Raw genomic sequence first — 13638 nt, 5'->3', positions numbered from 1 at the left:
GGCTCCTGGAAGTAATGGTTGATTCCAGGGCTGGGGCAGGAAAAGTACAAGATGATCCTGGAACATATTGCTGTATTTAAAGCAAGGAACAGCTGAAAATGAATGGGGTATGAGTTTTCCAAGGTCAAAGAAGCCACCTTGAAAGGGGTCCCACTGGCCTTATTTTGGACAATTTGAACATCAAAAAGAACCATGACAGTATTAGATTATAACACATTTCATTTTCTGAAATTCCACGAGTCCATAATAATACTAAGAAAATACAAAAGCAAAGAAAAAAGAAAAGCCAATTAAAAATGTAGACGTCATCTCCGATGTAATAATGGATTCAAATAAGGATCATCAGTGGATGCTAAAGCCACTGGTTGAAATTTGTAAGAAACAGAATATTCATATGTTTTCAGAATAGCACCATAAATTCTTTATTAATTACAGAAGTTTGTATTTTGAACTTAACACCTCATATGCAATTTTCCAAGTTGCATGAAGTTCATTTTTAATGGCTGCACACTTCACCATTCACTCAACACACCCCCTATGTTAAAGCTTATTCTATCCCAGCCACTGTGCTGGGTGCTTGAATAAGTGCTTAAATAAGAACATGTTCCCTGACCTGGGGACTCATCAGGTAGTATAACTGTTCTCTAAATTTTGGGAGGTGACAGACTTCCGAGATTGTGATCAAGCTGTGGGCCCACTTCCTGGAAAACTGCCCAAACATACCACTTTGTAGTTTCCTTACATTCATACCCCCAATGCTACCCCCCTCCCCTGCATCCATAGACTTTCTTCTAGGGGTCTTCAGCTACAGACCTTCCCATCCAGGAAAGGGCACAGACCTGCAAGCGCACAGTCCCAGCAGTGTGGGAAATGCTGGCATTAGAGCTTGTTCTCTCTTTCGTGGTTGTACCCAGGGAATGCTCCCAGGTTGCCAGGATTAACTAACATTAAGATTAATATCTTCCTGCAAGTGGTACCATCACCCACACAGTGTGACCTGGCTGGACTCCCCTGGGGAAGCTCAGATTCCTCCTCCCTCATCCCCATCGCTCACAGTAAGCATGTGCTGGCAATTCCTGTTGTTGGAATTCACTCAATCTTTCGTCTATTTTCTGTCATGCTGCAAGGGAGTATGGCCCGGAGTCAGGACTCTAGCTGAGTCAACCGAGTTCAGACTGGCTCTTTTACTTCCCAGCTGGCTGTGACCTTGCTCTTCTGTGCATCGCTTTCTTTATAAAAAGGGGATGGTAATAGTCCCCACTTGACATGGCAGAAATGAAGATTAAGTTTCACACTAAATGTAAAGCACTGAGCGTAGTGCCTGGTCTATGGTAGGAACTTAAACGGGAATTATTATGATGATGCTATTATTATTACTTTTCCTTTAATCCCAGTATCTATCTCTTGCCTACTGCAAAGCCTCCTACTTGGTCTCTCTGCCTTCAGCTTGCTTCCTCCCAATCCATCTTCTGCTGTTGGAATGATCTCCCCACACTATTTTGGAACTTAAAACCCCCCGATGGCTTCCCTTGGTTTATAGGATAAAATGCACACAAATCCGTATGGAACAGCTTGCAGTTCCCTGAACTCCCCAGAGGGTTTTGCCTGTTGCCTCTTGATATACATTCCTGACCTGCTTAGTGAGAGGGGAATAGGGGTCTATATCCTATTAGAATGGTTGTTCACGGAATCATTAGGTGAACAAGGTGAATCAGAGGTGACAAGGTGGCGAATTGGAGGTGAATTATTAGGTGAATTGCAGGTGAGAGTGGCTCCTCCATTGTTCACAGAGGGTGCATTTCACTCTCCCAGGCATGCTTCTCTTACGTTGGGTGGCTCTGCTGTCTCTTGGACTTGGAGAGTAAGGTACTCTTTTCCCTTGCACAAATCCGACATTCTGTTTCCAGCACTGTTTGAAACTTGGAATCACTTTGTTTCAACTTGGAATCACTCTGCTTTTTGACTATTGAGTTGCATGGTTGATGTTGCCAGGGGCCATTCTTGCACCACGTGGTGCAAAAATATTTTATTTCTGTGGGGACAATATTGACAAGTAGGGTAGATGCTATGGATTTGACTTCTGGGTCTGCTGCTTATTGAGTAATTTTTTCTAAGCCACCACTCCTAAACCTCCTGATCCTCCTCCTTAGGGCCGCTGTGAGGGACAGTTGAGGTGGTACTTTATAAACTCAACTGCTATCAAAATGCCACTTTCCCCGCTTTGTTACACTTCAAGCAAAAGTGAACTGAAATTAACAAAAGACTCTATTTTGCTTTCTTTTGAACAGTTCTTTTAAACATTTTAAAAAACCGTTCACCCCTGTGATTGTTTGACTTCAACTCCATACCTTGAGATATTTTTTAGGGTAAATTATTGTTAATGAACCACATTTGAGTACACCTTCCCTTAGGGCGGGATCAATGTTGGTTAAAAGGTGCTCCTTTTAACCAGATCATGGTGCACTGCAGTGTGGATGGTGTGGTGCCAGACACGAATGGAATTAATAGTACTACAGACTACCGTGTGCTTTTACCACCCTGCCTGGGTGGTATTCTACTGTTTACTATGAAATATAAAACTCATTCAAAGCAGACTAAGTTTTTGTTCCATTGCTCTTATATTTTATGGCTTCCAGGGGCCCTTTGTGAAAGAAATAAGTATAGTAGTAATACTGCTTTGGGGAAAACTGTGTGCATGACAACCTGTTTTTAAAACACGCTGTTTCACAGGAAACGGATTTTAATATAAAGTATTGTAAGGAACTCATGCATGCTGGGAATCCTAACTATGCCATTACAATCTTTAAATTCCAACCACCTCTTTCTGTTAATGGAGAAGAAATGGTTTAACAGCTGCCTTGGGGTAGCGTAAAGGTGGACTATATGAGGCATTGCTATACTCTTTCCCTAGCACCTTGGAATATCTGTTTTCTTATGTTGGGAATTTACTGGGAGCCAGAAGTCCTTGACAAGCAAACTTCACTATGACAAACCTTTCATTTGTCAAGAGCCACATGTTGGCCGGGCACAGTGGGTCTGTAATCCCAGCCTATAATCCCAGCACTTTGGGAAGCCGAGGCAGGCGGATCACTTGAGGTCAGGAGTTCAAGACCAGCCTGGCCAACATGGCGAAACCCTGTCTCTACTAAAAATACAAAAATTAGCTGGGCATGGTGGTGCATTCCTGTAATCCCAGCTCCTTGGTGGCTGAGGCACGAGAATCGCTTGAACCTGGGAGGCAGAGGTTGCAGTGAGTCAAGGTCACACCACTGTGCTCTAGCCTGGGTGTCAGAGTGAGACTCTGTCTCAAAAGAAAAAAAAAAGGGGGGGGGGCCCGGGTGTGGTAGCTCACGCCTGTAATTCCAGCACTTTGGGAGGCCCAGGTGGGCGGATCACCTGAGGTTGGGAGTTTGAGACCAGCCTGACCAACATGGAGGAACCCTGTCTCTACTAAAAATACAAAATTAGCCGGGCGTGGTGGCACATGCCTCCCAGCTACTCAGGAGGCTGAGGCAGGAGAATCGCTTGAACCCAGGAGGCGAAGACTGTGGTGAGCTGAGATCACGCCATTGCACTCCAGCCTGGGCAACAAGAGCAAAACTCTGTCTCAAAAAAAAAAAGAAAAAGAAAAGAACTACATGTTGACCATTGTGGTAAAGTCTTGTCAGTATAGTGATTCCTCTGTGTTGCTGCTGGTGATTTTGGTTTTGTCTTGCAAGAAATGGTACCATAAAATACTTTTTAAAAAGAGAGTTTTCATGATTTGGGAGGCACATGCATGCATAAGAGACATTTGCTGTGATTTTCATTAATGGTAGATAGACCTTTAAAAAAAACTTTTGGCGAGGCATGGTGGCTCACACCTGTAATCCCAGTATTTTGAGAGGCTGAGGTGGGAGTATTGCTTTAGTCCAGGAGTTCTAGGCCAGCCTGGGCAACATAGTGAGACCCCATTCCTAAAAAAAAAAAAAATGTTAGCTGGGCATGGTGGCGTGTGCCTGTAGTCCCAGCTACTCGGGAGGCTGAGGTGGGAGGATCGCTTGAGCCCAGAGGTGGAGGCTGCAGTAAGCTGTGATCATGCCACTGCACTCCAGCCTGGGTGACAGAGCAAGACCCTGTCTCAAAAAAAATTTTTTTTAAGGAAATGACAAGGACTATTGCATGGTGACTGTAGTTTGCTTTTTAAAAATCATTATTCGTTTTTAGATCAGTACTATCCAATATAACTTTCTACACTGATAGAAATGTTCTATAATCTGCACTATCATATATGGTAGGCGCTAGGTGCACATGGCTACTGAGCACTTGCAGTTTGACAGGTGCAAGTGAGGAATGGAATTTTAAATTTTATTTCATTTTAACTGATTTAAATTTAGATAGCCACTGTGGCTTGTGGCTACCATATTGGACAGTGCAGTTTAAAAATTTTCCCCTCTTCTTGGGAGGCCGAAGCAGGCAGATCACTTGAGGTCAGGAGTTTGAGACCAGCCTGGCCAACATGGAGACCCCGTCTCTACTAAAAATATAAAAAATTAGCTGGGCGTGGTGGTGGGTGTCTGTAATCCTAGTTACTCAGGAGGCTGAGACAGGAGAATTGCTTGAACCTGGGAGGCAGAGGTTGCAGTGAGCCCAAATCATGCCACTGCACTCCAGCCTGGGTGACAGAGTGAGACACTATCTTAAATAAATAAATTAATTAAAAATTTCCCCTCTTCAAATGTAACATGACACATAGGGACATGTCTGTATTTTATGCCACTTCATAAAATTTAACATGCAAGACTGTAATATATGATAATTCTTCCCTGTGAGAAACGTGTGTGTGTGTGTTTGTGTGTATAAAAGATTACTTGCCAGGCGCGGTGGCTCACGCTTGTAATCCCAGCACTTTGGGAGGCCGAGGCGGGCGGATCACAAGGTCAGGAGATCGAGACCACGGTGAAACCCCGTCTCTACTAAAAATCCAAAAAAAAAAAAATTAGCCGGGCGTGGTGGCGGGCGCCTGTAGTCCCAGCTACTCGGAGAGGCTGAGGCAGGAGAATGGCGTGAACCCGGGAGGCGGAGCTTGCAGTGAGCCGAGATTGCGCCACTGCACTCCAGCCTGGGCGACAGAGCGAGACTCCATCTCAAAAAAAAAAAAAATAAAAAAAAAAAAATAAATAAAAGATTACTTAAAAAGATAGGTTAGTCCTGAGATAGAGCTGGATATCTTGAATTAAATGAAAATATACCCAGATACATCTAGCTTATGACTTGTTTGTTCTGTGTGAAACAGAAATGAACCCGGCATAGAGTAGTGCTCACAGCACATGTGTAGCACAGAGTGCACTCACATTTTATTGCATGTGCAAGAGCCACTGTTGGTCTGCATTCAGATGACCCACATTTTATTTCTAGCAGTTGTTTTTTATTGGCAGATGAATGTACTAAAATCAGCAAGTTCAGCAGTAACGTATATTTTGATAATTCTGTTCTTGAGTGTCATGGTTTATTTTATTGTCCTACCCCCAGTCTCTGAACATATATGAAAGACAATTAGTGAACCCAGTCATTAACCTTGGAGATGAATAAATTCAAGCTGAACTTCATTTTGTTAAACTCAGCCTGTGCCATTCGGATGTGTTGGCAGAGCTTGGGGCAGACAGCCATCAGATAGGAAATGAGAGCTGTTAGGTTAGAAACAGGCCCGCCCAAGTCCACTTGCTAATGTGGGTAGGAAATTATACTTGGCATAGGAAACAATTCTGAAAATCATACACTTAGCAGTTTTTATTGGTTCTTTATGTTTCCATGATTTTTTGAGGAGATACCAAGTTATGAATATATAACCCCTATCAATAGCAACATCTTATATTTTTATATAGTTTTCAGAGCAAGTTTATACAGTTTGACTCTCAAAACATTTTGGTGAGTTTGGAGGTATTATTGCCACTTTTTCTAGACTCAGAAGTCAATGACTTGTCCAAAGGTACATGGCTCATAAAGAGTATAACCAGGAGCGTGGGGGGAAGATATGAGCCCACTGTATTCTTCCCCAGGCTTAGAGATGGGGAAGGAAGTGGGTGCCAAATCTGGCACCCAAGGAAATGAAGTTCCCTCAGTCCTTTGGCCCTTGTCACTTGCGTTAGGGGACATGCCCTAGTGGGTCCTGCTGCCCTACCTGCGGCACAGCTTAAACCCCACCCTGTGCCCCAAGCTAGTATGATGGGGATTCTGGCTTCACCTTGAAGGATCTATGTGCCAAGGAGGTCACTTGAACGTCCTTGACCTTCATTTCATCTCAGATGGGGAGTTGAGTGCAACTTCCAAATCCCCTTTCTTGGCTAATTCTGACACAAAATGTTGCATAGAACCAGGAAGGATTCTCCATTTGAGCAGGGAGAGTGCATGGATAGGATGTATCAGCTTTTTTGGCTGTTGTTTTTAATTTCTCTGAACTAAAGTCTAAGTAGGAGGTATCTTTCTACTTGATTGGTTTTAAGGATATGTTGTTTTATATGTTTATCTAACATATGTTGTCTTTTCTGCCAATTCTGAATCTTCTATCTCCTCTCCTTATTCTAGTGCTCTCCCCCGCCCACCACCTACGCTGTTTTTGTTCAAAAGTCAGAGAAGGAAGTGAGCATGCAAATCAGGAAACAGATTGTCTTTTTGCCTATACAGATTTGTCTGTGATTTTGTTTATTAATATTCACTCATATGTTTAGAGCAAAATCTTTCTTTTCTAGTCTATCAGCATAGGGTTTCTCCAATTGTTCCCTTTCCTAAAAACAAACAAACAAAAAAAAGTAAAATTTCACCTGTTAGGGAATTCAGACTTTTTTTTTTTTTTGAGACAGAGTCTTGCTCTGTCGCCCAGGCTGGAGTACAGTGGCGTGATCTCGGCTCATTGCAAGCTCCGCCTCCCGGGTTCACGCCATTCTCTTGCCTCAGCCTCCCGAGTAGCTGGGACTACAGGCGCCCACCACCACACCCGGCTAGTTTTTTGTATTTTTAGTAGAGTTGGGGTTTCACTGTTAGCCAGGATGGTCTCGATCTCCTGACCTCGTGATCCGCCTGCCTTGGCCTCCCAACGTGCTGGGATTACAGGCGTGAGCCACCGCACCCGGACGGGAATTCGGACTTTTATTGCTATAAATCAGCAAAAGTTTGGCCAAGGCTGGGGATGGGTCAGGCATGAAACATTTCCTTGTAATATCATCTCCATAGATCAGTAGAACTCTAGTGGAGTGGATCAGTGTGCTGATTTATTTGGAACTGAGTAAGAGGAACCACAAACAGAGCCCACAGCTCAGAGTGAAAGTTGAGTTGCAGAACTATCTCATGGGGAAGGTGTATTTCTAAGGCAACCCAACCTGGCGATATTTATGTCAATAATTGGTCGTATTTTGAATACTATCTGTGACTCAAGGTAATCAGGGCATTCCATATATTTCTAATTTTGAAATTTGCATAATTGTGAAAATTATTTCTCCAACTCTTGGACCTATGAGAATGTTGGAAGGGAAAACTTTCATGCTCTTGACCTAAAATCATAATGAAAACGTGATCTGAAGGAGATAAGATTTCAAGGCAAGTGTAGAGAGTGTGTTAACATTTTTTATGGCACTGCAGGGTGTTTTCTGGGTCTTGAGCCAATATGCATGTCTTAGTCCTCATGACCACCAAGTTCAAGCTCCTGTGCAATTTGCTAATCATAGATGATTAGTTCCTCTGTAATGAGGAGGCGCTGTGATTCTCAAACACAGAGGCCAGCACAGATCTGGATCTAGGGAGGTGCTGTGGTCCTTAAAACACAGAGCCAAAAGCCAAACTGCAGCTGAGAAGAATTATAGCATTTGGCTAATGTAATCAGGGATACGCAGCTGTGTTCACTGTTCTCTAGTCCTTTCATGTTGCTAGAGGGGAGAAAAGATAGTTTTTCCTCTACCCATCATAGGTTCATGGCCAAGGCCCTGATAACAAAAAAAAAAAACAGATTAACAAGCAAAAAGCATACAGTTGGGCACAGCAGCAGGTGCCTATAATCCCAGTTACTTGGAAGGCTGAGGTGGGAGGATCCCTTGAGGCCAGGAGTTGCAGACTAGCCTGGGCAACAGTGAGGCACCACCTCCCCACACTCACACACACACACTCCAGCCCCATTTCTTAAAAAAAAAAAAAAAAAAAAAAAAAAGAGAGAGAGAGCGAAAAGCATACAAATTTATTTAATGTAAGTATTATGGGAACCTTCATAAGGAAATGAAGACTCAAAGAAACAGGTAAACTCTGGTGTTTCTGAAACAGACCTGATGAAGAGAGTCATGGAGAGTTATAATAGAGCAAAAAGAGTGTGGTCTCATGGTAATAGAGCAGGGGAACTTAGCAAGGCCTGTTTATTCAGATTCTTCTCTGGGATCCTGTGTCTTCAGAGATAAGGATGCTTGTTTCCTCTGAGTATGGGGGTTGGGGGTACCCCTCACCTGAGGGCCTTTTGACCTGCTTGAAGAAGGTCAGATAATCGTTCCTGGGTGTTACAACCTGCTTCAGTGGGGCAAGGTCAGAGAGAACTTCTTGCACATGCTGTCTCAAATTCCTTCAGCTTCATGCAATGTATACGTGGGGGCTGTTATGGTTAGAGTCATAATAGTCTAGGTCAGGGGTTGACAGACTTTTTCTGTAAGGTTAGAGAGTAAATATGTTAGGCTTATGAGCCATATGCAATATGCCAAGATGCCATATTTTGGGGTAGTGTGTCCTGAACTCCCTCATTGTCAAAGGAAACAGTTGTCATCAGAAGAGTGAAGAATGAGAAAAACAAACTGAAGATCCAGGTAATATCATATGCTATGTTATTACATTGAAGAGCAAATTTACATCAGTAGGAGTAGGACTAAGTGATGCTCAACCTCAGATGGACTGAGGTTTAGGCCCTAGTATGACAAGAGTAGCTTCACAGAAAATAAATGGGTCCATCAACTCAGGCTTTCATTTTAAATCAGTTTGTTAATATAACACCTCTAGTAGAAAGCAAGCAATAGCTAAGGTGGCAGGAAGGCAATCTACTTTCAAGGCTTTTATTAAAGTATAGAAATGATCAGTGGTCTTCAGAAGATTATAAATTTCAGTCTAAATTGAAATGAGTTTTAAAATTTTCTGAATAAGTAACTTCCAGTTTACGATGAAAATAAGTAAAAGAATATTCCTTAGTATTTTCTCTCATACTAAGGGGTTAATATGGAATGTGTTTGAAATTATAAATTGAGTAATTGTCCAGGTTTTTTTTTATACCTTGCTAAATTAGTTCCTCTTTTAATCTAGTGATAGATACAGTGATGCCAGTGATGACAGCTTTTCAGAGCCAAGGATAGCTGAGTTGGAAATAAGCTGAAACGAATACATGACTGGGAATAATGGGGACTGCCTGTGAGGGTAAGATGGAATCTTCGAGGATTGTTCATTTCTCTCATGGACAAGCTGTCATCTTGGTATAGAGGGGGGTATTATAGGACTTGCCTCACAGGATCTTGCCCCTTTGAGATACTCCCATTTGACTGGCACGGTTAGCAGGACAGGCATGACAGCCCATGACAGAGTGTTTGGGGAAAATGGAATGTACCTTGGGCCAGGACAAAAAAAAAAAATATAAGTACACCTATAAATGTATACGTGGGGGCTGTTGTGGTTAGAGTCATAATAGTCTAGGCCAGGGGTTGACAGACTTTTTCTGTAAGGTCAGAGAGTAAATATCTTAGGCTTATGAGCCATGCAGTTCCTGCGGCAACTAAATTCTGCTGTTGTAGCAGGAAAGCAACCATAGACAATATGTAAGTGAACAGGCATGGATGTGTTCCAATAAAATTTTATTTACAAAAACAGTTTGCTGATCCCTGGTCTAGGCCACTCAAAGAGCAGATTTCCTTGGATTTGTATAAAATAAAATAAAATAAAATAGTATTTGATTTCTTTGTAGGGAGATGCAAGAGACAGGCTTAGTGTCCAAGGGCAGCTTATTTTTCCATTGCTCTATTATGCACTATTAGAATACCAGCCTGGATAGCTTCAGTAAATTTATTCTCAGTGGCAGATAGTGCCTGGATTGCCCTAGGCATTATGGCAGGCCTTGACTTGTATAAGTTGTTCTTTAGCAGAGACAGCAGCTTTTGGAAGACTTGTAAAGAGTTCATTGCTTTCCTGTGAGATCTCTTCATGTTCACCAGGGAATATGCAAAGCTGTGTCTATTTAGTTTTGCCTCAAACATGGAGACCTTTTGGAGAAAGCCAAAATGGTGCAAAGGTTAGCTGGAGATATTGAAAGACTTGTATTATTCAGTTCCTGGTGTTGCTAATATTTATATTCTTTTCTTTTAAGCCTCTGAAATAATTGAAGGCAAGATGAAGGAACTATCTGAAGAAATCACTACACTCTTAGAGAATCCCTCTGTTCTCCAGCAAACATGGGATGTAAAGCCTCACAGGGAATCTGATAATACATACTTCTGTCAACCAGAACCAGAGGGGTAGTTTTCTTTTCCCTCCAGAGGCAGCCTTTGGTACTTAAAATATCTGTAGCTGATTAAATTTTTCCCAACAACCTCACTGGGGAGAAAGTGTGTTCATGTTTTGTCCAGCGGATCAGGATGTTAGGATGACGAGCAAGAGTCCAGGTCACTGTGCCTTTGCTGTGTTGTATGGAAAGGATGGCAGGGAACATGCTGTAAGTAATTTTGAGTAAGAAAATGAGTCACTGTCTTACCTGGAACTCAGCCACAGATTTGCGTGTGGTCCAAGATCATTTCAGTTTCTCACCCTGTTTATTTCCTGGTAAAAGTAAAATTGAATAGGTCCAAGACTTGGGGGTGGCAAGTAAGGCTTTGCCTCAGACACAAAATTTAAGGGGGCTCCAAAAAACTCAGGAATCAAGATCAGTAATACAGTTTGAGTATCCCTTATGTGAAATGCTTGGGGCTGGAAGTGTTTTGAATTTCAGATTTTGGAATATTTGCATATACATGAGATATCTTGGGGATGACACTCAAGACTAAACATAAAATTCATTTATGCTTCATATACACCTTATACACATAGCCTAAAGGTAATTTGATACGATATTTTAAATAATTTTGTGCATGAAACAAAGTTTCGACTGCATTTTTACTGTGATTTCTGGCATGAGATCAGGTATGGAATTTTCCACTTCTAGCGTCATGTTGGCATTCAAAAATTTTCGAATTTTGGAGCATTTTGGATTTTCAGATTAGGGATGCTCAACCTGTATATATATTTTTTAATCGACATGAAACTCACGTAACATAGAATTAACTATTTTGAAGTGAACAATTTGGTTGCATTCACTGATGTTGAGCAACCACCACCTTTAACTATTTCCAAAACATTTTCATCACTCCAAAATAAATGCCTGTACACACTAGCAGTCACTCCCTATCTTCCCCTCCACCTGTCTGCTGGCAACCAATGATCTCCTTTTTATTTCTGTGGCTTTTTCTATTCTGGATATTTCATATAAGTGGAGTTATACAATATATGTGGTCTTTTGTGTCTGGCTTCTTCTGAGACAGTAGGAAGGGGGCTTGGCTTTGGCTCACCCCCACTAGAGCATTTTTTCATGCATTCCCATTTGATCACAAAACCCATACTACTACCTCATTGACACCATACCTGCTAACCTCGAGGCTTTAGTCATACAAAGAAAATGGCCTTTATATATTGTTCTTCTGTGCTCTCATAATTCTTAACCATGTCTTTTACTTAAACAATTCCAGGAACTGGCCTTAGGAGATCCAAATAGGGAACCAAGATTGCAGAGTGTCCCATCTTGGGAGGGAATGCTGAATAATTAATTGATTTACAGCATTGTTGCTGCTGGCCAGACCACCAGGCGGCCCATTACTCGAGATAATCATCACAACCAGATGATGCTAACCTATATCTTCTACCCTTTGCCTGCTTTGTCTGGGAAAAGTCTTTTGGCCCCATGTCAATTTCTATTGCATTGAGAGCCCAAGAGCCCCGGTCAGTGAGGCTTCCATTTAGCATGATGTTTGCAGGGTTTACCCATGTTGTAGCATGTGTCAGAACTTCACTCCTTTCTATGGCTGAATAAAATTCCATTGTATGAATATACCACAATTTGTTTCCACTTTTTGGTTATTGTGAATAATACTACGAACAATCACATGCAAATGTTTGTTGGAGTGCCTGTTTTTAATTCTTTTGGGGTGTATGCCTAGGAGTGGAATTGCTGTGTCATATGTAATTCTCTTTAACTTCTGAAGAAGGATCAGTAATATTTCAATGCAATATTATTTTAAAAAGTCAAAATTAGGCCAGGTGCGGTGGCTCACGCCTGTAATCCTAGCACTTTGGGAGGCCAAGGCGGGCAGATCACGAGGTCAGGATTCGAGACCAGCCTGGCCAACATGGTGAAACCCCGTCTCTAGCTAAAATACAAAAATTAGCCAGGCATGGTGGCCCGTGCCTGTAATCCCAGCTACTCGGGAGGCTGAGACAGGAGAATTGCTTGAGCCTGGGAGGCGGAGGTTGCAGTGAGCCGAGATCGCACCATTGCACTCCAGCCTGAGCAACAAGAGCAAGACTCCGTCTCAAAAAAAAAAAAAAAAAATCAAAATGAAAAAATTCACATTTGAACACAATATCAAATTTTCAAATAAAGACAGGATCCAGCCCTGTACCTCCTTCACCGCCCCCAGTCCTTGCCCCATTCCCTGACATTCTTATCTAGTATCCTTTCTACTTTTTCCTGTTGAATGTGCTTGAGATGACTTAGTTGTTGCCTACATTTAAGCTTTCTAATACTAATTTAAATATTTTAATTGTTTAGTTAATTTTTTTGTGGTGGTTTTGCTCCTCCCCCCCAACTTTTTTTTAATGCCATAAGGTATTATGGCCTTATTTTGTAAGATGCCACAGAAAATTCATCTACCAAGCACATACAAAAATGAAATGAGTAATTCTGGTAAACAAAAAAATTAAAGAGCTTCAGGGCCCTACTTGCGAAAATTACAGCTTGAAGATCACAAGAGGCTCCAAATGAAAAGCCCGCACGCACGGTAGGTTAAAAGCTGGACTAGGCCTCATACAGAGGGGGTTGGAAGCTCAGAGGCAACACTTTTAACATCACAAAGGGGTAGTCTGGCTTAAATGGAAGTTTTCAATTTTAATGATTGTGATTTCTAAAGTAACAGAGTGCTTTCCTGTGGGCTAATGATGCATGTAAACAGGACCAGAAAGACAAGCACTTAAGAAACAATAAACCATCCTGTCCCCTTGAACTTGGAACATAGGGAAGCACAGAAGGACAGTAGCATGGCTGCTTAGCATACAGGTACTGGAACAAGAGTGAGACATGAGCACATAGAAAGTTACTATAAATCATTACTCAACAAATGTTTCTTGAGCCAGGCATGGTGATAGGGGTCCCAGTCCAGACCCCAAAAGAGGGTTCTTGGATCTCGTGCAAGAAAGAATTTGGGGCAAATCCATAGAATAAAGTTTATTAGAGAAGTAAGAGAGACAAAAGAATGGCTACTCCATAGACACAGCAGCGGCATGAGCTGCTGACTGGATATACATATGGTTATGTCTTGATCATATGCTAAATAAAGGGTAGATCATGAG

General features: G+C 42.0%; 1 protein-coding gene across 4 annotated transcripts in view; it reads left to right on the top strand.

Annotated features, from left to right (window-relative positions):
- CTPS2 (CTP synthase 2) overlaps positions 1-12129 on the top strand; it is a 130222-nt gene extending 118093 nt beyond the window's left edge. For all 4 annotated transcript variants that reach the window (XM_055269374.2, XM_055269370.2, XM_055269373.2 and 1 more), the window contains exons 18-19: positions 9301-9411; positions 10352-12129. In XM_055269374.2, the coding sequence (XP_055125349.1) occupies positions 9301-9370 (70 nt within the window). In that variant the 3' untranslated portion in view covers positions 9371-9411; positions 10352-12129. The remainder of the gene's footprint in view (positions 1-9300; positions 9412-10351) is intronic.
- Positions 12130-13638: the final 1509 nt, after the last annotated feature.

This window comes from Symphalangus syndactylus, chromosome X (genome assembly GCF_028878055.3).
Source record: "Symphalangus syndactylus isolate Jambi chromosome X, NHGRI_mSymSyn1-v2.1_pri, whole genome shotgun sequence".
NCBI lineage: Eukaryota > Metazoa > Chordata > Mammalia > Primates > Hylobatidae > Symphalangus > Symphalangus syndactylus.
Note: the sequence above shows the minus strand (reverse complement) of the source record. Positions and strands in the feature narration are given on the sequence as shown.